Genomic DNA, 25,066 nt, shown 5'->3' on the forward strand with positions numbered 1-25,066 from the left:
GTGACTGTTCTTGAATGGCCCAGCCAGAGCCCTGACTTAAACCCAATTGAGCATCTCTGGAGAGACCTAAAAATTGCTGTCCACCAACGTTTACCATCCAACCTGACAGAACTGGAGAGGATCTGCAAGGAAGAATGGCAGAGGATCCCCAAATCCAGGTGTGAAAAACTTGTTGCATCTTTCCCAAAAAGACTCATGGCTGTATTAGATCAAAAGGGTGCTTCTACTAAATACTGAGCAAAGGGTCCAGGTGATATTAGGACCATGTGATATTTCACAGTTTTTTCTTTTTTAATAAATCTGCAAAAATGTCAACAATTCTGTGTTTTTCTGTCAATATGGGGAGCTGTGTGTACATTAATGAGGAAAAAAAATGAACTTAAATGATTTTAGCAAATGGCTGCAATATAACAAAGAGTGAAAAATTTAAGGGGGTCTGAATACTTTCCATACCCACTGTAGTACTAAAAGTGGTTCTTTGGCTCGTAATCATAGGGGAACCACTTTAAGTGCTGTATAGCACCAAATCTTGGTGCTTCAGTGGTTCTTCAGAGGTTCTTCAGTGGTTCTTTGGAATGACTGAGGTGCTACATAGCACCGCTACCATATACAGAATCTGTTAAGCCCCGGTACAGTTCTTCAGTGGTTCTTCAGTGGTTCTTTGGGGTGGTTAAGGTGTAGCACCACTGCTGTACAAAGAACCTGTTAAGCCCCTTTAAAAGGCTCTTTACGAGCCAAAGAACCACTGTTGGTGCTGTTTAGCACCATTTTTGTTGAAGACATAAAATGCGATATGGCACCTCTTATGGGTTCTACATAGCACCATTTGCTGTAGAGCACCTTTAAAGATATGGTGCCATAGCACCAAAAGTGGTCCCCCTATGATTACGAGCAAATAACCACTTTTAGTGCTATATAGCACTTTTTTTTTTTTTTTTGAGTGATATGTATGGATATTGTAATAATGAGTTGCAGTATAGGCTACTAAGGAAGGCTAAGTATAATGAATGTCTGAAAGTAATGTCATGAGAAACTTCTGGTTTGTAATTTCCCATCCAGTTTATAAAAAATTAAAAAGAAGAGAGTCATTTAAAATGTTTGTATTTTACATGCATGCAAAAATACAATAGCAAAAACAGCACATCAAAATGTCCTGAAATAAGAACAACACTGTGGAGTACTATTCATCATCATTCACCAGCTATGATAATAGTTTCTTACTGCACATGCCCTGGTTAAATAAAAATACTAGCAAAGGCTTCCGCCCCTGCACTGGCACAGACTCGACAGAGCAAGAGTGTAACATCTTAAACTTAGCAGAAGTTTTAGACATGCCATTTCAAGACAAGTTTCCCTCAGGGACAAATATTTTTAAAGTATCGTTGAAGTCACATTGTGAAATGCTTAAAAATATATGCAGAATACTAAGCAATCAATGCATCATTTCATATCAATACTGCACAATCTGACATATATAATTTAAACATTTACTGTCTCAACATACTGAATTTTTGGACCCATAGTATTTCTGAAATATTGAAGCAAAGTTGTATTGCAGTTTAGCATATTTGTGAGTCTTAGGTCTCGTCTGATCGTAGATCAGACCTCAAGTTCTTTTGGTCTGTTTGAAGTTTTTTGTGCTTTTGGATGCACATCCATCCTCCACATCTTTCAGTGGCAGATCCTCTCTGTCATTTCTTTCTGTAAAGACAGAAAAGATCCAATTATCAGGACACACCACATTTGCAATGTGTTGTCAGCATAGTTGTTCATAAAACTGGCAAGTTAGCTAAGGCTGAGTACATTCTGCTTTAAGACACTAAATGCCACCAATGTTGGGGAAAGTTACTTGTAAAAGTAATGCATTACAATATTGTGTTACTCCCTAAAAAAGTAACTAATTGTGTTAGTTACTTTTTATGGAAAGTTGTGTTGCTTTACTTTTGCATCACTTTTTCTTACCTAGGCTTGCTTGTTTTTTTTTAATAATTTAATGTATAAAAGTTTTTTTTTTTTTGTGCAAATGTAAAGGCCCTTTCACATCAAAAGTGAAATGAATAAGCCTCAGGCTGAAGGAAATGCAAATTCACACCTGTACAGTAGAGGGCGCCGCTCAAAACTTTTTGAATAGCAGAAGAATAGGATGCAAGAGAAGAAAGTTCAACATTCTTATTTCAGCAATAAAAAAATAAAAAATAAAAAGGAACACAAATGTGATGTTTCTTTAAAGTAATTTTTTACCTATTGGTACAGTTGAATTGGATCATCAAAGGTCAGCAGCAAAGATATTGGTTAATAAAGTGAGATTAAATACATATTTGCGTAATTTAAAGCATTAGTTCACTTAAAATGAAAATTATCCCAAGCTTTACTCACCCTCAAGCCATCCTAAATGTATATGCCTTTCTTCTTTCTGATGAACACAATCTGAGAAATATTAATAAATATCAGCCAGACCGCCTTCCGCATTCAACTTACAAAAAAAAGCGTAACTGAAGTCCCGTCAGTGACGCTTTTTTCGTAAGTTGAATACGGAAGACGTAGGACGTAGTGTAAGCGTTTTGAAATGCGAGACGAGTTACACTTTCTTTGTAAGTTGAACACAGAAGGCGGTCTGATGGAAGCTAGATATTTTTTCTCACACAAACGCATCGCTTCGCTTCAGAAGGCCTTTATTAACCCCCTGGAGCCACGTGGAATACATTTATGATGGATGGATGTACTTTCTTTAGCTTCATACTCGTTGGTCCCATTCACTGCGTCAGGATATTTATAAATATTTCTGCGATTGTGTTCATCAGAAAGAAGAAAGTTATATACACCTAGGATGGCTTGATGGTGAGTAAAGCTTGGGCTAATTTTCATTTTAAAGTGAACTAATCCTTTAAAATATTTAATTATTGCATAATTTTCTGAGTTTGCATTTCACTATTTTTATTCATTTTGAGGAATACTGAATCTGTTATTGTGAAAGTGAGTTGAGTAAACGCCTGTTCACATTTAGTCCAGAACTACAATAACCATCATGTTTACACAGCGCACACAATGCCTTTACAGGACACAGAGAAAATTTAACATATTATCTCTGTTTTAATAAAATGTATTTAGTTACCACATGTAGTATGAAAGATCGGTTCAAGTGTATTACAAGTGGTAACTAAATACATTTTTTTAATACAAAGATAGTATGTTAAAAGTACATTTTAGTTCATATTCATGGTGTCTCAAAATAGCACAGTTGAGTACACTTAGATGTTCTTAAGATTATCTTAAGAAGTACTAAAGAAGAATTTTTAGCATATTAAGTACAAAATTAATGTGCGAAAATAGAGCACTACATTATGGAAGTGTACTGTTTTTTGACCTGGGCACTAACTGTGTCAGTCAATACATGGGAAAACAAAGTAACCTGCATTACATATTTGAAAAGGTAACTAAGATATTTTGTGGTAAATTTAAAAGTAATGCATTACTCGTTAAAAAAGTAATCTGATTACCTAACTTGCGTTACTTGTAATCAGTGCTCAAATTGAATCAAGCCTTATGGGGGGTCCTGGATCCCCCCAGCCCCCCCTCAATTCAAGCAATGCTTGTAATGCGTTACCCCTTAACACTGATGGCCTCTATCATCCTTGTGTCTGCTAACAATCATTATTATTGAGTGTCAGTCAACAATCATGCCCCTCTGCTCTATAACAATAATGAAAGTGCAGCTCTCTCACCAGTGGCTCCAGCTCCGAGTGGTCAATAAGGCTGAACTCAGAGATGAAGAAATAGTAGTGTTTGTAGCAGGTGTTGATATGAGCCTCAGCTCCCATACTACAGATCATGTCAAAGTGATGGATGTACACGTGTACAAACACCCGAAACAACCGACTCAGAATCTTCTTGCACACCTGCTGAAAGTTCTTTGGAAAAGGGACTCCTAAAAACAGAAGAAAACCCGTGTCACCCTTATCACATCGCATTGTATTGCACTGTATCATTAACACATTTCAAGATGGTAGACTTGTGCTCTATGATTTTTTTCCATGAGAAAATTCAAATGGTATTTAAGGAGAAAAAGCCTACTGAGTATGTCTCAAGGGTTTCAGCGAAAAGTTCAGCCTGTGGAATTATGAATTGTTGGCAGTGCTTAAGTATAGCCTTTGTAACTCTATCCAGCTATTTTTTTTTTTTTTTTCTTCAGACAGAAGTATGTCTAGTGTTCCCTGGCCCCAAGAATTATACAGCAATTCCTGAGAAACTTAACTGGATAATTTCTCAACCCAGTTATCCAGTAATATTTCTATCTAAATATTTTTGTCCTAATTCCTTTCATTTGCATACTCATTTATTAATACGCTAAGCTATTCAAAGCTACTTACTGAAACAGTAAAAAGGTTACAAATATAGGAGTGTTAAAAGATAGGAAAACTTAAAGAAACATAAAAATCTAGTTTAAAACACAAATAAATGTACTCTTTGTAAAAGTTGCAGTTTTATGACTCTAAGAATGTGTTGTAACCATAAACTAAGAATAACATATTTTTCTTATACTGTGTCATGTGATAAATATATTTTAACTTATTTTTTAATATATAAAATACCTTAATTCATACAAATTATTTAATTATTTAAGGGACTTTTTGACCTTGACACAGTCAGCAGGTTTCTGCTTTATGATATAATTTTTATGTTTTGATTAGTTTTCTGAAAATGTTTGGTTGAACAAATGTTGGCTGAACTATGACTCAAATGGTTTTCAAATATATTAATAAGCAGTGAGGCAGTTTTGATAAAAAGGATTTCTAATAATAAATAATAATGAAAGATAATGCCAAACATATTCAATAAGGTTTTCTTTTCAAGAATTTCATTCTTTTAATGATATCAGGACAGTTATATGACCCTGATATTTTATGTACTTTATGCCCTCTAAAAAAATATCAAATGATTAATTTAGCATTTAACAAAAAATAAATGTGTGTCATGTCAATGACAGACTGCACTAGTATAGCCCTATCAGAACAATGAAGATGTCTGGAAAACATATTTGACATCACACACCTACTCTGGTAGGAAAGATGTCCTCATTATTGATGAGTGACTCGATCCAGTTCATCAGGAGGTTCATGTATATAAGAGCAGGCAGCTTGGTGGGCTTCTTGTATTGATCCCCATCCTGCCACCTGTATTCATAACGTGGCCCTCCAGACATGATGGGACAGCTCTTCTCAGTGCAGAACTCACTCACGGTCCCGTAGATGAGGTTGATACGATTGAAGAAATCCACCACGTGCACAGCTATCCAGTCATTAATGTTCTCCCCATCTGGCAGCTGCACCACTTTCCTCAGGTCCAGGCCTGATTTCAGAGATGCTTGGGCTCTTTTGTACAGCTCAAAACGCTGGGTCCCAGGTTCAAATCGCTTTCGAGGCCGGAATGTTTTGTCTTTGCTGAAAACCTGACCCAAGCACAGAGCCATTGCTGAACTGAGCAGGGTGATGGAGGAGTCAGATCCAGTCAGGATCCGGACAGTTGTGATTGTTGACTCTTATGATTCCCTGGGCCCTCGTCCCATCCAATGAGGAAGTCTCTAGAGATCAGAAAAAGTAAAGCAATGCCTGTCATATATATATATATATATATATATATATATATATATGAAAGAGATTATAAATAGAAAGAAAAGAGAAAACATTTATGACAATAACCATGACACACTTGTCACCCTTGCTGTGCCTAAATCTAGACAGTTAGCAGTGTGTGTGTGTATATATATATATATATATATATATATATATATATATATATATATACACACTCTCTCTCTCACACACACACACACACACACACACTCACAAACATATGCACAGTTTTGGGGAAAGACTTTTAAAAGTAATGCATTACAATATTGTGTTATAAAATTGCGCTACTTAATTACTTTTTATGGAAAGAAATGCCTTTTTCTCATCTGGGATGGGCTGTTTGTTTGTTTTTATAACAACAAAAAAGTTAAACAACAAAAAAGTTCTATTTTTGGCAAATGTAAAGGCCAAAAGTGAAATGAATAAGCCTCAGGCTGAAGTAAACGCAAATTCACACCTGTACAGTAGAGGGCGCAGTTTAAACAAACAAGCCTTTCAGCTGTGCTGCCATTCTGGAATACAGAAGAATAGGAACCAGGAGAAGTAAATGTATGCTCACATTTAGTCTAGAACTAGTCTAGAATAACCATCATGTTTAACCAGCGCACACAACGCATCTGCACTCACTCCCAATTTCTCTCAACATGGGGGCAGGGAAATAAATAAATGGAAAAACAAAGTAACTGCATTACTTATTTGAAAAAGTAACTCAGATATTTTGTTGTAAATTTAAATGTGTTACTTTACTAGTTACTTGAAAAAAGTAATCTGATTACATAACTCGCATTACCCCAATATTGTCCAATATTGTGTGTGCATGTGTATATATATGTGTGTATATATATATGTGTATGTGTATATATATAACTTCAAAGTGTACATTTATATATTTTTGTGGAAACTAATATTTTTTCTGAATTGTTTTGATGAAGAAAGTTAAAAAGAACAGCATTTATTTGAAATAGACATCTTTTATAACATTACAAGAGTCTGTAACTTTTGATCAATTCATTGCATCCCTGCTGAACAAAAGTATTAATTTCTTTAAAAAAAATCTTACTGACCCCAAACTTTTGAATGGTAGTGCATATAAACTCCATAAACAGACCACTACAAACAAACAATTCATTCATTTAATTCTCTCAATGCATTTAGTTTCCCTTCGTGTTGTTTCATCCATATCACCATTTTCATAACTTCCTGTGTTTGTTCGAAGTGGCTGAAATGAGATAAGTTTTGGAGGGCTTTTAAAGTGTCTCTTCAGCCGTACATTCAAACCCTGCCTCTCTGTTTTCATTTAACGTCCTAGGAGTGTATCCGTGTTTGAGTCCATCCTTTCTTTGTCTATTTGATAAGTCTTGTTTTTCTTTCCCTCTCTCGTTCTCTCTCCTCCCATAAATGTATTCACAGAAAGCCTGGTTACGAGAACCAAACCAGATTGTTAAATCACCAGTTTCTCTTACCTCATAGCCCATATTAAGATATATTTTGCAGGAACATTTTAGATGTCTCATAAGTCTGTTTCTGGCATTTGTTGCTGTGACTGATAATGCATATCATGGTATTTCCACACAGGCACTTAAAAAGCCTACATATTCATAGAAAATTCTTGATTTACTCTCTTTTATATATTTTTCAATTCTATAAAATCGACATATCACTGTTTCTAACCAAAGTGTTAAATATCCTTTCACTATCCTTTCGGGTAGTTAAAGAGTAACAAATACCAAATGTACTCAGTTGTAGAGGTTGGATTTAACTCGATTCATTCAATATGTAAGGAACCAAAAGACAGAGGAGTTATTTATCCACCCCCTCCAACAATCACGTCAAACACTGACGTGTCTGATCACGCTTTCTCTGAGCCCCCACGGCACATGAGCTCTGACATTACTACATTAACACAGATCATGAAAACAAAAGTGAAAACTAATGAAAACAGATGGAAGAAAAGTAAAAGTGGAGATTTTAAGGTCCCTACCTAAAGAACCTGGCTTTAGTCCCGCTCTAGACACTTGGAATGTTGTGGTAAACTTGAAAAGAATTCCTCTGTCTCCTGTTCTTTCCAAGAGGGAACAGCTCAAATCCAAATAGTCTTGTGAGGATCCTTTCTCTTTCCCACTCATCAGCCGGTCTTATCCCTCCAAAACTCAGTAAGGGAATTCAGTATAGAATTAAAAAAAAACAAGCTGAAAAGTCACTTGGCTTCTCTTCCTGTGTATGATGTCATATCCTGATTTTGTCTGGTAGGCCCTGTTGTCTGTTTTTGTGTGCCTGTGTGTGTGTCATGTGTGCTCAGGGGCTGTGTGAAGTTAAAAGGAAAGATTTCATTGGTGGTGGGAGGAGCAGCAGCAGTTTGTGAAGTCCAGTCCCACATCAAGCCACATCCTTTGCCCTGCCCAGCACCACACCCCCCCCAAAACTCTGTTGTGTTTGGGATTCTATATGAATGGAAACTTCAAACAAGAGGACTGTATCCAAGGTTTGCCCATTACTCCAAACTTCACACTTTCTCAGACCACCTAAATCTATTTAGAACATTTGGAACATATTTTTCACTAACTGTTGTTATTATTATTTTAATTGAATAATGTTAAAATATCAAATATATCATTAAATATAATAAATAATATATTTTAAATATAAAAACTTAATGTAAGTTTAATATTACATTTGTTCATAATATATTTTTTAATTTGTCTAAAAGTTTATAATTCATTGTGAAGTGCCAAACTTACCAATTTTGTTACAGATAATTTGTATTTATCCTTAGATAATTTGTTTTTTAACTTAAAGGTGGGGTATGTATTTTTTCAACAACGCTGTTGGACATTGTTGATATCTGAAATCAAGCCAAACAAACCCACCCCTCTCTTTATTGCTCCGCCTCCAAAACTCACTCTCCAATCCTAACCACCCTGTTTCAAGTCAGTCTTGAACCCCGGCCTGTCCTCTGCTGGCATGCAAGGCACATGCACTAACAATGACGCCAAACACTGCATTCTCTAGCGGTCGTCAGTATGCAGTGGTTTACCTGCACAATTCTCACTATCTGACCACTGTTACACACGCAATACAAGAGTGGATGTCTGTTTATCACAGCTGACGCACACCAAAATGCTTCACGAAAAATAAAGTGCAGATGATGAACGAACAACAAGGAAGCACAAAAAATTAACGTACAGTACACAAGAGTAAATACAAACAAGTGTTTGTTGTTAGTCGCCAACAGCACAGTAGTTCCAGACAATCAAACCCAGTGTTACTCACATGTGAAGCGGAATCAAAGCAGCCTCCGTGTCTGTTTTCAGGCCTTCCCGCTTAGCTCTCTCCAGCGCTGGAAAGCTTTTCTAATATTAACGCTGGTTTTAAAGTGCTTGCCCAGTCATAACCCTTCATTCCAGTGATATTCTTTTGAGCTGATTTATATTGTGTCTCATCATCTCTCTTTCTGCGTTTTTTTTTTTTTTTCTTTTTTCAAATCTCCCTCTTGCTCGTACTGCTGATTGGTTACACGTTTGTTGTTGGTGTCTGCCCAACTAACTTCCAAACATTGTAGTTTAAAAAATACATACCCCAACTTTAAAATGGATAAATAAATAAAATCAGAAAAAACTTACTTGCAAATTGTATTCTTTTAGATTACCTTTAGATTACTTTTGACCTAACTTGTTTATAACATTTGTCATTTGAATAGCATAACTGATAAAAAATACAAAGAGAAAGAAAAATGATTCCACTTTTTGTCATCAACAACATTCAAGCTACAGTTCGTAACTTTTTTGTTGTTAAAAAATATCCAAAATCAATTTTTTGAGCAAGTACATAACCAGCTAGTGTTCAAAATGATCTCCTTACCTTACCCTGATTCACAACGGTAAGCTTGTAATAATGTTTTATAAGTTGAGTGGTGGGTTTCCAAGGGCAATTTGAGCATGCCGGCGATTGTCTTTGCGTCATTACATCATATCTGTTTACATAAAGGAGTCCCAGCTATAGGCTATGTGAGGATGCTGCAGGTGGCGGATCATTTATAGCCTTTTCTCACAGCAACTGCAATAATTAAACTTATAATTTTTATGGTCAATTGTATGGTATAACAAATTAACAATTAGAGATTAGACTGTACAAAAAATGAAATCTACAGGTAACACTAATACACACTAAATACACATAGTCACGCAATGCTGATGTGAGAACAAAATATAACAATAATAATAATTTGCATGGTTTAATGTGATATGAGATAAGTGATCTTTTGATTTAATCACCATTGGTAGGGCAATTTATTGTAATGCTTTTTTCCCCCCAGTTGGTCAGAACAAAAGTGGCAGATTTGCTACTTACTTGTTCAGATGAGATTTTCTGGTGAAAATTCTTATTTTGGTCATACTTCCCATACAATCTGTTATTCCAAAGTACATGTACAGGTGCTGTGACTGACAGCCACACATTCTCCTCAAAGCATTAGATTCATCCGTGAGGAGCTGTGCCGATCCACAACACACGTAAAGATGATAATCCCGCAAATAACTGCAGTTGCAGGTGTCTAACAGAGATGGTGACAAAGAGGAAAAACTTACGGACTGCAGCTTTAAATATTACATTATGTCAGGGTTTTCCAAACTATGGTTTGGGAAGGAAGGTTCATAAATTGATGAAAAGCTAATTAAATCAAATTAATTTGATTTAATTAAATTGAAATTAATTATATCTTAACTTTTTTTTTAATTCACAGAAGTGATTTTAATATAAAAACAATAAAAAGGAAACACTGACTAACAAAAAGATGAAATATTTTATTTGTTGATGCTTTGTGGCCTCTTAATTTTCCATGTAGTCGCCTGACAAGTCTGTGTGTGCAATTCCACAAAAAAAATTTAAAAGACAAAAAGAATAATTGGGGAGAATCAATGAATTCTAAATAATTTATTGCCATCTTTTGAATATTAAGTAATCTTGTAATCAATAAAAAGGTAACTGTAGTCTGATTATGAGTACTTTAAAACATAATATGATCTAATTACAAGTATTTAATGTTTGGAATCTGATTACATTATCCAGATTACATATAATCAGTTACTATCCAGAACTAACTATAAACACAATTGTGAAGTAATGTAATTACTATTAGTGACCACTAGATGGAAATATAGTTTCCAAATTATTAACAGTGGCGCAATCATTGACGTTGGGTTTAAATTTTAAGTATGAAGTAAAAAGCACAAACATACATTATGAAAGTTTTTTAAAGACACTTTGAGTATCTTTATCTCTTGAGTAATGAAGATAATTGGAATATGCTTAATTAATATGATTACTAGAATTTACATTAAAAAGTGTGTGTATACGAGAATAGTGTTTTTTTTTGTTTTATAAAAAAAATTAAATCAAGTAAAATGTTTTCCCATTCAAGCCATATAATTTGTCTCGTGGGTTTCTATTCTAAATCTATGAACAAATAATATTTCTACAATTTTCTGAATTTCTTCAACAGTGGGTGTTAAAGATCAAAAACTAGATCTTCAAGAAATCTGTGCCAGGGGTTTTTTTTTTTTTTGCAACGTTTGCTAATTTATATGCATGTTTGTGACCCAGCCTGAAATTACTTTCTGTTGTGATGAAAAACATCCTAAACCGGCTGTGCCATAGTTGGACGATTTATGACCTGAAACCAGATGTTTCAAAACTAAATCTTCTTTCAACAAATGTTCATTAAACTGGGCTTTGGTCGCTGCATGGCATCGTTGTCATGCAATACGTCGTGACCCCGACGACCTCACGTTCTAGCCTAGGTTGATTTATGTCAGTATGTCTCACAACTTGTGGGATTTATTTTGCAATAGGCTATTAATTGATAAAAAAATATTTAACTTTTTTGGTGAATGAAAAAAAAAGAAAGAGTTTAATGAATGATGTCCGGTTACTGAACTGTGTTATCCTGCGCAACTATTTCAACTCTTGCCCGAACATCATTTCAAGCATCTTATCTGTGCTGGTCATCTAGCTTGTCATATGTGTAACAAATACCCTTAGCTTAGGTGTATGTAATTCTGGATGTTTTCACTTATGACTATAATATGCTTTAGTAAAAAGACACATGTCTTACCAATCATGAAGAAAGTCTACTTTGTGGTGTACCTTAGATTTAATCAGGGAACACAGAGCAAAGCATTGAATGAAAATAGTGAATGTCTAATGTTCCACTAATGTATTTCATTTTCATTTTCATATCAGCTGCAGACAGTGGCATTTCAGTACAAGAATTCTCGAGAATGTGCCTCATTGCCTTAAGGAACAAATAGATGGACAGAACAGATAGAAAGAACAGACAAATACATAGACAAATAGGCCAAGCTTGAAAGATAGATAGATCCGTGTTGAAAGAGCACATTCTGCCGTTTAGTGAAGCTGCTTGCTGATTTAATTTGTAGCTGCTGTTCAAATGGTATCTTGGAAATATATGAAATATTAAATATATCTACTCTCCAAAAAGGTACATTAGCGCTAGCAATTCAAACTAATATCGCATAATTTACGTCGTATATACGATGATTGGTTGATATACCAAGGGAGGCCTTTCCGAACTAACGTTACTGTAATTACATCGGCAGATTCGGCACGTTAGGGGAAGAGCTGCAGTGGTTCCGACTTCAGTAATATTTTATGATGTTAGTTACAATGGTGAAATTACAAACAAGAAATACACATTCCGAGACACGAAATGAAATGAATAACTGGAAATTTTATTAACATTAAACTCCCATTTTCACCTCAACATTGTGGGTAGAGGCTGTGCCTCCCCTGACGAGCTGCCACCGGATGGATGGATGGATGGATGGATAGATATCTTGATATCACACTTAGCCTACATATAAAGAGAGTGTGACGAGAGTAAAATGATTTTTAGAAAAAGAAAAAGTGCAGTAGTTCATCTGGCTGTCTTACCACTCTATGGTTGTGTCTCAAAACCTTGTGTTCCCTACCTAGACAGAAAAGGCGCCGCTCACACCGCGCTTACTATGCCCAAAAATTCCAGTCTAGTCTGGGTAGACATGTCAGTAGGTATGGAGACACAGCCTGTGCCTACGCTCTCTCTGAGAAGGCTGGGTTGAGCCTACAAAACACCTGAGGGAAAACACGAAAGTGCAGTTGGTTTTCGGGAGCAGGGCAGGACGATTGAACCATCATTCCCACCTGAAGAGCTCTGAGAAGGGACCCTGCGTCATCGTTTTACAGGTCAGTCGGTCTCGAGAGATGTACATAGAGAAGGAAGGGAATATTTGTGGAGAGTTTAGAAAAATGAGCACGTGTTTTTGTGGTGCAGGGTTAGATAAACAGTGAATAATTCGTGTCATAAGTTTAATTCGTGCAATGACATTTTGATTCACACGTGGTTTGACGCAGAAAAGTGACATTTTGAAGAAGTGCAGCGACTTCTGTTTACTCCGCCTCCGAAGGGCTGCGATTGGTTTAATATCAGCTCATGATCGCGTTGTTTCCTGTCTTTTGTTCAGGTGTGTCGCAAGAAGACGAGATCCGAAGGAGCCAAAGGCGTTTAACCGATCTGCTGATAAAGCACGAGCACTGAACCCGTTACAGGTGAGTTTTTCCATAGTCCAAAACCATTTGCAGTATAGCGTCGTACAGTGAGAAATTATACAATGTAAAATACCAATAGTGCAAATACACAAGTAATATTAACACATAAAATTAAATGCATTTTTTATTCTAAAATTAAAACAATAAACAAAGATAAGGATAAATGATGAAGACTTAAAGTACTAAAAAGTGGTTTAGTGATGGAAGAGAGACTTTATTCACCATCCTTCATGTTAGCAGACTGACTCATACACTATAATAAATATGTAATGTTTCAGTTTACTTCTATCCAATTTTTTTTCAAAGGTGTTTGTGTATATTTTGCATTTTGTCAAAGTGCAGTCTCGATTTTGCTGTGATCGCAGAGTGGACACAAGCTGTCTTCCTGTGGTGGCCATGCTTCCTGTGTCTGCTTGTTTCTGTATCTGGATATTTTTTTTTTTTTTTTGTACCTTGGCAAGTTGCCTCAGTTTTTATTTGAAGTATACGCTGTAATGTGTACCCTGGAAATAACCCTCTTACTAGACCCATGTGGTTGAGTTACAGAAACAAACGCATATGTTTCATCTGAGAGAGATGGGGACAGATATTAGTGAAACACAGACACTAAATCACTCTTCTTTCAGTTCTCATAAAGTTACTTGTCAAACCAACAGACTATAATTTTAAAAAGACTACAAGTTATAGTTTAAAGAGATAGTTAACCTCAAAAATTAAAATTCTATACTCATTTACTCATGTCATTATAAACATAAATGATGACAGAATTGTAATTTTTGGGTGAACTAATACTTGAAGCACCACTTGTCTGTATTATAATAGGTGATTTCCCTTTCAGAAGTGTTTGACCTTGGACAAGTGAAGGTGACCAGTCCCTCGTGGTAATGCTATGTAATGTTAAAATAAGAAGCTTGTTTACTAACTTGTTTACAGTAAAAACAGAGGTGTGCCATGTAACACAATGTATGTTTGTTTTGTCTTAAGTTTAGTTTTCCATTTAATTGTTTAATGAATGAACTGTTAGACCCCTTATACTGCTTTATACTCCTTAAAGACGCAGATAATATTTTAAACGATCCTAATAGAAGAGCTCTTAGCTGTTAGTGTGATGAAAGGTTGTTTCACTTGCTAAGTGTTTTGCAAGTTTCCTCTTTACAGTTCTGTTAGTTTCCGCCAAAGAGATGAATGACACCTTGCTAAGTTTGTATGTTCAGTAAACGCCTATTAACCTTTTGCATTCTCTTTCTGGGCTGGTAGGCGTTCTGTTATTATAAGAAGAAAGATTGCTTAGGAACACTTATATTAGTCAAGTTTCACTTGATGGTATTCTGTTGAATGCATTGTTGGTCATATTTCAAGTGTGTAAAAAAAAACAAAAAACAAAAACAAAGCAATGCTGCCTTTGAGTCACTAGGGTTTTTTGGAGCATTATGTCTAAGGAATGCATAATTAGTTCATAAGATTAATCTTTAAAGTTGGCATGAAATGAATGTACACCCTGTCTGTCTAAAAGTATATTATAAATCTTATTGTGAATGATTCGTCAATGCATGTTTCAGTTGACCTCGTAATGTTTAATCAAAATGTCATAACTGGACCTTCCGGTGAAACAACAGACTTTCTCTGGTGACGTATTCCAGGACGACTTCAGTCATTTAGTCCAATTGTTTGAGAATCCGTTACACTCGGATGTATATCACTTTACAGAAGAAAAGATCTCATGCTACTTCCGCTACATCGCATTTTTAATGTAAACCCTAACTTCTCTTTTTTGTCAATTGTTAACAGAAGAGAGAAAGACTGGGAAGTTCTGGTTTTAATAACTGATTTTGGGTAGTTTTGAGAGATACAATCTAATTTACACCTGAAAGAGGAAAGCTTTTAAAATTGTGCAAAACTATACAAAGTTGATGTTTTTTTTTAAAGTTGATGATAATCTGTACAATTTCTAGATCAAATAAGTAAAATTGTGACACTGACATAATTCTTTTGTACAAAAGACCAGATTTTCTTCCTTTGAAGCACAAGATTTTGAAAACGATGCTGGAGAACATTATTTACAACTTTTAGACTTGGACTTTATGCGGTGTAAGAGAAATAAACTAGAAATGGAAATTAATTTTCATACAAATTGTTATGCTGATTTCTTTTAAAATTAAAAATATGCTTAATATAAGCATTTTTACTAGTGGTCTCAGACCTCATTGCACTGTATACATACACTGCCCAGCCAAAAAAAAAAAAGCCTATGAAAAAGAATCTATGAATGGATCATTACTACAGTGATTATTATGTTACTAGCATGTTATATATTTGGCAACGGTTCTTTTAACCCTAACAGACGGAGTGTGTAGCTTTTCATTTTTTAAACAACCATGTAGGAAGACACATCATGGCCATATTCCAGGATGACAATGTCAAGATTCAGAGTTAAAATTGTGAAAGAATGGTTCAGAGAGCATGAAGAATCATTTTCACACATGAATTGGCACTTCTGCGTCCAGACCTTAATTTCATTGAAAGTTTTTGGGATGTGCTGGTGTAGACTTTACAGAGTGCTCGACTCTTGCATTGTCAATACAAGATCTTGAGCAAAAATTGATGCACCTCTTGATGGAAATAACATCACAATTATTTATTTCCATCGAGAAGTGCATCATTTTTTGCTCAATATCTTGTATTGACAATGCAAGAGGTAAGCACTCTGTAAAGTCTACTCCAGCACATCCCAAAAACTTACACTGAGGTTAAGGTCAGTGCCAATTCATGTGTGAAAATGATTCTTCATGCTCCCTCCCAACAATTCTTTCACAATTTGAGCCTGGTGAATCTTGACGTTGTCATCCTGGAATATGGCCATGATATATCTTAATACATGGTTGTTTAAGAAATTAAAAGCTACACACTCCATCTTTTAGGGTTAAAAGAACCGTTGCCAATATAACATTCTAGAAAAATGATAATCACTAATAATGATCCATCCATAGACTAAGTATTTGCCTATTAGAATCCAAACAGCAACTTTTTTTTTCTTTTTCAAATCAGATAATTAGCATTGTCATTGTGACATTTTAACTAATGGAAAATGAATGTATTTGCAAACCTGTTGTGACATCTCTGTAATGTTGTGTGGGGAAGAAGTACTTAAGAGAGCAATGAGAATGTTTGGCGCATGTGTCATTGACAGTATTTCGATGTGTAAATGCTGACACTCCACACTTCTGCACTTCAAACACGTTGCTCTGCCTTGCTGATTCAAACAATCACATTGTAGTTTAATTCCATTCATTCCTGAAACAAGGCATTCCCGGTGACACTTGTTCCTCACTCATTCTTCTCGTAATACAGCACTGAGTAAGACGCATCATAGCTCATACCTAATGTGACAGCTCGCACACTTTTTTGTTTTTTTCAATTGTTTTTTTTTTTTTTTTTTTCTGTCTTCGCCAGTAGTCTGGTATCTGGATTATTTCAGGGAGAGCACCTGTTTTTTTTATATTTGAGTAGTTTATTTACTTGATTATGACACCTGATAATGGCATGCAGGTAAAATTAGTGTTGTTTTTATGTAAATTTGGATAATTTTCTGGCCTTCTAAATTGTTTAATTCAGTCCCTCCTTTTAAAATAAGCAACCTTAATTTAGATTTCAGTTTTAAAGTGCAGTGGTCTTTTAATGATTATTTTGTTTAAAGACATAGTTCATAGAGAAATTAAATGTCTTTCAGAATCCTATGACTGACTTTCTTCTGTGGAACACAAATGGAATTTAAAGCAAAATGTCCGAGCTGCTCTTTCCATTAAATGAAAGTGAATACTGAATGTCACTGTGGCTGTCAATTTGATTTTCAATGAATCACTTAAAGGGTTAGTTTGCCCAAAAATGAAAATTGTGTCATTTATTGCTCACCCTTCGTTCATCTTTGGAACACAAATTAAGATATATATGTTTTTTTTTAATGAAATCCTGATGAAAGAGCTGTCTGACTCCTTCATAGACAGCAATTTAGCCACCACTTTCAAGGTCTAGGAAGATACTAGTGTTGTCAAAAGTACCGACTTCGGTCCCTATCGGTACTGAAATTTTAAAAACGTGACGCTTTGAGCGCTGTTGAGCGGATTCATAAACATCTCTGATTGGCCATTGTGTTGACGCGCTCATCGGATATGCCTACAATGATCAACGCGTGGGAGCATTTGAAAGCACACGGAAGTGTTTAAATTTGAAAGCGTTTTGAAAGTGGGAGCGCGAGCGATTGAAAGCAGGCGTCTAACAGTGGACCGATCCGCGATAGACGCCTGCTTTCAAATGCTCCCGTGTGTATCTGTGTAAGCGCTTAGTGAAGAGATTAATTGATGACTATTTACAACGTTTTTACAGCATTGATCATTGAAGCCTATCACAGACATATCCAATGAGCCGTGAAAACAACGGCCAATCAGAGATGTTTACGAATCCACTCAACAGTGCTCAAAGCGTCACGTTTTTAAAATTTCAGTACCGACTAGGTACCGAAGTCGGTATTTTGACAACACTAGAAGGTACTAAAGACATAATTTAAATAGTCCACATGACTGCGGTGGTTCAGCCTTAATTTTATGAAGTAGTGAGAATACTTTTTGTGCGCAAAAACAAAACAAATTCGTCTTTCCCCTGTCATTCACCTATGCTATTTTTGTTGCAGTGCTTTCAGGTTCTACGTCAGAACGCAGACTCCGTATTGGCTGATGCTGTTCATGTGAGCCGCACGACACATTCGTACGATGCTGACGCAGGAGCCGGCCAATACTGAGCTGGCATTCTGATGTAGAGCATGGTAGCGCTGGATGTAAATAGTGTAGGAGAATGTCACAGAAGAGAAGATATCCGTTATTTTTGTTTTGTTTTAACACACAAAAAGTATTCTCAGTCACTTCATAAAATTAAGGTTGAACCACTGTAGTCATGTGGACTATTTTAACATTGTCTTTAGTATCTTTCTGAAACTTGAAAGTGGTGGTTAAAGTACTCTCTATGAAGGAGTCGGATAAGCTTCTTGGATTTCATCAAAAATATCTTAATTTGTGTTCCGAAGATGAACTAAGGTCTTACGGGTCTGGAACGACATGAGGGTGAGTAATTAATGACAGAAATTAAATTTTTGGGTGAACTAACCCTTTAAATTTCACTCTGTTCCTCACACAAATCAACTAATCTATTCATTGGCTTCAGAAGACTTGGAATATAGTGCACCAATTGTTTGAATAGCCCCACACTGCTTTAATATTTTTTTGGAATAAAAAGTCATAACAAATGATCACAATTTTCATATTTGGGTGAAGTATCACTTTAAGTTTGCATTACCAAGAGGTAATGCACTGGCTGTTGGACTGAGCACCTGTCTTGACGGATTAGTTTTGTGCTTTTGAGGTTTTGGAGGCCTGACAGGGGCTGTGTGTCAGACTGGTTAGGGCTTTGGGTTATTTTCGTGCAGTTATGAAATTTTCTTGTACCACAGAAATGGAGAAATACCTGTTTGCAAACACTCTTGGCACTGTATTTTCATATACCTCAACAGGCTATTTTTTAACCTGCTTAATGCAACAATACCTGCTGAAAGTCTTTGTTGAAATGTCACCAGACCCTTCATAGCCAAGATTACAAGAAAAGTTTTGTATCTTGGCATTAGCATTAATCAGAGGTCGCCATGGTTCCATGGCACATTGTTATATGATGAATCATTTGTTGTAAAATCCCTCGGTGAGGTACAACAGGGATTTTTTTGAAATTTGAGAGCATTTTTTCCCCCTGGTTTGCTGGATTGAGACAACCACACATTCTTAACCTCCTCTAAACCATCCTATATTGGTTTGCTGGTCTCCGCTGGTTTAAGATGTTCTAGCTGGTCACCCAGGATGGATAACCATGTGTTCTTCTGGTTTAGCAAGATGGCTGACCAGATGCAAAAGGTCTCTGGTTACAAACACTTGCAGATTGACGCATTTCATCACCTTTATTTATATTTATTTGACCTGGACCTGCTGGTTTGCTGTGTGGTCCATGTAGTTTGGTTTACAGAATCACATTAGCTTTATTATTTTAAATTTATGATTTCATTTTTTTCGTGAGTGTATTACAAGTATTCAGTGTACACACATTTTTTGCCGTATAAGCAGTCAGGCCTGTAAGAGTGGTTTTGCTAACTTGTCCTTTGCTTATTATTTTCCACCTCCCTCAGTTTCCTCAAGTACTCCCCCACGAACACACGGTGACATAACTTATTACAATTGCCTCAACAACACCATAATTTATTAACCACTCTGTAATCACACACTCATGCAGTGTGTGGATTATTCAGTGACCTTCAGAGCAGCTGACATTTTAATCGACTCTTTGTCAGTAATTTTGCAGAGCAGTCAGTCAGCAGTTGTTAGGGGGTTGTGATTACGATTTTGGTATGGATATTGATTTTTTTTTTTTTTTGGTTCCCCAAGTTTGCTGTGCTTGTTTTGTATAATAATCATAATAGTAATAATAATAGTAATAATAGTAAATATAGTAATTGCAGTATAACAGTTATTTTTTATTAATATTATAATAATCATTGTAGTATAAAATAACACTTTTTAATTGAAAATTACCTTTCATGCAGTGTGTAATGTTGTATTTGTAAAGCGTTCACAGGCAGATTTGCTTCATGGATTTCCCTTTTGTCAAAATCAGGCACATATAAATGTCAGGAAACATGATTCCTGGCTGGAATATGCATTGAATTAAGTTTCTTTGACTAGTTGTGAGAAACACTATCGAGCCCCACCTTTAGGCCCAATCCCAATTCTATTTTATACCCCTTCCCCTTCCCCTTGCCCCTTGAAACAGAGTGTCAAGGGGTAGGGCTGAAAATATTCCCCTAAGAAATGGGACACCACTACTAGACCGTTACACGTCATCATAAGTCGTCGCTAGCTCCTACGTCATAGATGCGCCGATGTTTATCACACACTTCTAAGATGCCACCGATAGCTGTAGTGATCTCTGTTGCTTGGGCGACAGCTACATACAATACTGATGAATAAGCACACAAACTGAATGCACTTTTTGTTTATATCATGTAACGTACACGTATTTATGGACGTAACCACAACAAAACAATACATTAATCAGGCATGCGGCAAAAAGACAAGTTAGCTGCCACCGGATTTGAATTTATGTTGTCAAATCAACGCGGGTTTCAATAAAATATAAAAAATGTTGTGGAACTATCATAAAGTAAAAAACATTAGCGAACTTTTTCATAGCGATTTTAACAAATCTTTTTTCGGAGAATATAACCGTATACATGAACACAAGATTAAAGGCAACATAAAACAAGTGATTATTTATTACTAAAATACTGTTTACCGTAAAAAAATACTTACATTTATGGGTCTCTCTGCTCGCTCGGTCGGCCATGTTGGAATTTATCATACCCCTTCGTCTGAAGTGTGGTCCGAAAAATCTTCGTTTGAAGGGCTACCTGGCCCTTCCCTACCCCTTCCCCTCCAACCAAATGAGAATTGGGACACCCCTACCCCTTCACGTGATCGCGCGAAACAAAGGGGAAGGGGTAAGGGGTAGAATTGGGATTGGGCCTTAGTGTAATCATTTGTTTTACTCCCGTTTTCGCAGTTTTCCCTATTATATCCAGTCATGCAGCAGGCTCTTTTGCCACTCAGTCCAGCTGAGGGAGCGGGAAAGTGATGTCAGTGCATACCCTCTATTGTGTATGTCTCAAGTTGTTCCAAATTTCTTTATTCTGCTGTACTCAAAGGAAGATATTTGGAAGAATGTTTGTAACCAAACAGATCTTGCCCTCCATTAACTACCATAGTTTTTTTTTTTTTTTTTTTCCTACTATGGTAGTTAATTGGGGGCGAGAACATTCTTCCAAATATCTTCGTTTGTGTATAGCAGAACAAAGAAATGTATACAGGTTTGGAACAACTTGAGAAGTGAGTAAATGATGACAGAATTTACATTTTTGGCTGAGCTATCCCTTTAATCTGAATATCCATGTTTTAAACACTTTAGTATTTGAGCCTCTTTATTTACTTGTGATACAAATAATCTATAAGTGCTAAATAATGACAGGACTTATGTTTTGTCAACATCAGTGGTGGACAAGAAAAAGTATACCCTGATTAAAATTACTAATAAAATTTTACTTGAGTAAAAGTACAAAAGTACTTGATTTTTAATGCATTAAATAAGTACAAAAGTAAACAGACTTGAATGTTTTGTCAACATCAGTGGTGGACAAGAAAAAGTATACCCTGAATTCCCCAAATAAAAATACTCTGATAAAGTATACTTGAAACTTAAATGTATACTACATTTAAGTATCTTCAAGTATACATTTAAAATATAAGCATGATACAGATACTTGAAAAATTGTACTTAGTAGAGTAACAAAGTAAAAATACGTTGTTACTGTCGACCACTGGTCAACATACAATACTGATCATAACGGAAAGCAACTGTGTTGCTTAAGTGCTAAGGTGAACGTAGCTTCTGTTTGAAACCATTGAAGTTCAGTCGTAACCACACCCTCACCACAGATCTCTCAACACCTACACAGAGGCCATCTGTAATGAGATAGTCCCAGATTTCCATTGGTTTTGTCGAGTGCATGAGTGTTTGTTTAGAAAGTTTGTGTGGGGGGAAAAAGGCATACAGTTTCTCCCTAGTTGAGCTAAAAAAAAAAGGAATTTACAGATGAAACTTGTCATTTACTGGCAGTAATAAGCCAAGCACACATAAGCTATAGAAACTTGAGTAATGTCTTTTCTGTCAAGCTTGTCAAGTTTTTGGTCTTTGACTAGCTGGAATGAGATTAATTTCCTTGTCTCTGTGTTGTTACTGACGTGGCTCTTGATTCACTTCTTTGAAGGAGAGCTGTCCTGTCGCAGATCGAATATCTGATAGAAATTTATGGATTTTGTTCAAAAGAATGAAACTGAGTATCTTCTTGTCTTGAAATCTGATTTCAAATATCTGTAGAATTCCATATAGTAGTTTTGCAGAATTTCATTCACTACCTTTCAAAAATGTGAGGTTGTTAAGTATTCCCCTTCCCCATGTTTTTCAAAGAAGTCTATGTTCAATAAGGTTTCTTTTTTTTTTCCAATCAAAAATGCAGTAAAAAAAAACTGTGATAATGTGAAATATTATTACAATTTAAAATAACTGCTTTCTATTTTAACATATTTTAAAATTGTGATGGTAAAGATGAATTTTCAGCATCATTACTCTAGTCTTCAGTGTTACATCATCCAGAAATTATGCTGATTTGGTGCTCAACATTTCCTAATTTAAATAGGTAAATAAATAATAAAAAACAAAACTTTGTTACTGCATTTTGCCTTTTTAAGCAGAAGTACATATATCTTCATCAAGTAACTAACTAAACAAATATCAGGTTTCTGGTCTTAGGTGGTATCAAATGCATTGCTTTTGAGACGCTCGTGAGCATAATTGACAAATTAATATTATGATGTCATATGAACAGATCATTCGAATAAAGTTTCTTTCAGTGTGCATACAACTGTGGATGCATCTGTTTTTGTGTGCCAGTTACAGTAGATATAAAAATAGGGTAAGACAAAATCAGGACAGACCCAAAAAAAGAGAACAAATTAAATACTTTAACCTGATCATTCTTCTTGTGGCCTAGTTCTGTTTCAGTGCCGCTTCAATTCGCACACTCAGCAGTGCCAGTGAGGGGAATGTTTCTCGTTGACCACCTTTTATGACTTCTCAGTATGTAAATTCATTTGACTCTTAATGAAACGTCACATTCAGGTGCGGTGGTGGTTAAATTCCATTTGTTGTTTAAACATCTCGTCTCTTCTCTTCTCTCATCAACTTTTGTTTTCTGGTACTGAGAAAATGATGCTTGAAGAAGGTTCACATTTTTCACATTTTACTGTGATGGAGATTTCCACTCATTTCCAGTATGGCTTGTTTGGCCAGCAGAAGGTGCTGAGATTTCATGAAGAAAAAAAAAAAGCATAGCATACTAACATGCTACTACAGTATGCAGATTTTCTGCTTCTATAAAATACCAGGAGGACCTGGTCCTCCTTAAAGGTGCCCTCGAATGAAAAATTGAATTTATCTTGGCATTGTTAAATAACAAGAGTTCAGTACATGGAAATGACATACAGTGAGTCTCAAACTCCATTGTTTCCTCCTTTTTATATAAATCTCATTTGTTTAAAAGACCTCCGAAGAACAGGCGAATCTCAACATAACACCGACTGTTACGTAACAGTCGGGGTGTACGCCCCCAATATTTGCATATGCCAGCCCACGTTTCCAACATTATAAAAGGCATTAGACAAGGGCAGCCAGTATTAACGTCTGGATCTGTGCACAACCAAAACATCAGACTAGGTAAGCAAGCAAGAACAATAGTGAAAAATGGCAGATGGAACAATAATAACTGACATGATCCATGATAACATGATATTTTTAGTGATATTTGTAAACTGTCTTTCTAAATGTTTCGTTAGCATGTTGCTAATGTACTGTTAAATGTGGTTAAAGTTACCATCGGTTATTACTGTATTCACGGAGACAAGAGAGCCGTCGCTATTTTCATTTTTAAACACTTGCAGTCTGTATAATGCATAAACACAACTTCATTCTTTATAAATCTCTCCAACAGAGTAGCATTAGCCGTTAGCCACGGAGCACTATCAAACTCATTCAAAATCAGAAGTAAACAATATAACAGTATACAATACTCACATAATCCGACGCATGGATGCCGCATGCGTGACGAACACTTTGTAAAGATCCATTTTGAGGGTTATATTAGCTGTGTAAACTTTGTTAAGGCACTGTTCAAGGCAAGCGCGAGCTCTGTGGGCGTGGACCACGGGATTTAAAGGGGCCGCAGCATAAAATCGGCGCGTTTATAATGATGCCCCAAAATAGGCAGTTAAAAAAATTAATAAAAAAAAATCTATGGGGTATTTTGATCTGAAACTTCACAGACACATTCAGGGGACACCTTAGACTTATATTACATCTTTTAAAAACATAATCTAGGGCACCTTTAACTCGTTAACTCTTGGCAGTCAGATTAAACAACCAAGTAACTTTTTTTTTTTTAATGAAATTTAATTGAAATGAAATTGTTTACTCAGCATTTAAATAGTCTGGTTCAGTGTGTGCTTTAAGCTGGTTCTGCAGAGCACTGTCAGAAAACCTCCACCTATTTAGGTCTGCTAAATTATTGAACCTCCCTGACCTTCAAGACATTTTGGTTGTGTAAACAAAAACACTTAACTAAGGCATCAGTAAACATCATAGAAAGTTTATTAATACACATTTGAGTGATTCTGAGAGTTACTGATTTCTAATGGGAAAAAAAGAAAATCAAACTGGCTCTAAACATTCATGTACAAAGTTGTTCAACCCCCAATAATCAAATTTTGTACAGAATTCTTTACTCTTCATCAGGGGCGGTGCCAGCCGATTTTGCCAGGGCTTCAGCCCCGAATGTTTTGAGTCAAGCCCCGAATGTTTCAGGATTTGAGGTTTCTTAACAGTGCTGTCAAAATATCATTTTTCTAAACATATCTCTCTATTAAAATATGTTAAACAGTTCAATACCGCTTTTCTACAGTACTATCCATACATACAGCGTTACCGGTAGCGCTTCCTCTCTCTTCTCTCCGACAGCGCGTTCACGCACACCGCATATGTACAGAGACACGCCTCCTGTCACTCACTCAGAGCAGCGGCAGGCCTCGAGACTCTCTTTCGGTCCGGTTGAAGGGTTTTTGTTATGATATAACAGCTGATAA

The 25,066-nt window shown here is 35.9% G+C and overlaps 2 protein-coding genes across 6 annotated transcripts in view; one reads left to right on the top strand and one right to left on the bottom strand.

Annotated features, from left to right (window-relative positions):
* Positions 1 to 1,084: 1,084 nt before the first annotated feature.
* Positions 1,085 to 7,972, bottom strand: LOC125276044 (MOB kinase activator 3C-like). Of its 3 annotated transcripts, none has more exons than XM_048203453.1 (4): positions 7,612 to 7,972; positions 5,050 to 5,606; positions 3,723 to 3,925; positions 1,085 to 1,701 (listed from the first exon to the last, which is right to left on the bottom strand). In XM_048203453.1, exons 2-4 carry the CDS (start codon positions 5,465 to 5,467, stop codon positions 1,672 to 1,674), a joined length of 651 nt encoding a protein of 216 aa, XP_048059410.1. In that variant the 5' UTR covers positions 5,468 to 5,606; positions 7,612 to 7,972; the 3' UTR covers positions 1,085 to 1,671. The 3 variants fall into 3 exon arrangements, with proteins under 3 accessions (XP_048059410.1, XP_048059409.1, XP_048059411.1); XM_048203452.1 differs by having other exon boundaries at positions 5,050 to 5,578; positions 7,612 to 7,971; XM_048203454.1 differs by lacking the exon at positions 7,612 to 7,972 and adding an exon at positions 7,094 to 7,340 and having other exon boundaries at positions 5,050 to 5,578.
* A 4,750-nt stretch (positions 7,973 to 12,722) lies between these two features.
* elovl1b (ELOVL fatty acid elongase 1b) overlaps positions 12,723 to 25,066 on the top strand; it is a 37,180-nt gene continuing 24,836 nt past the window's right edge. The window contains exons 1-2 of one of the 3 annotated variants that reach the window (XM_048203461.1): positions 12,723 to 12,869; positions 13,148 to 13,232. The gene's annotated coding sequence lies outside the window, so the exon portion shown is untranslated. The remainder of the gene's footprint in view (positions 12,870 to 13,147; positions 13,233 to 25,066) is intronic. The other 2 variants (XM_048203457.1, XM_048203458.1) reach the window with 2 other exon arrangements.

The sequence above is a fragment of the Megalobrama amblycephala genome, linkage group LG9 (genome assembly GCF_018812025.1).
Source record: "Megalobrama amblycephala isolate DHTTF-2021 linkage group LG9, ASM1881202v1, whole genome shotgun sequence".
In the NCBI taxonomy this organism is placed as follows: domain Eukaryota; kingdom Metazoa; phylum Chordata; class Actinopteri; order Cypriniformes; family Xenocyprididae; genus Megalobrama; species Megalobrama amblycephala.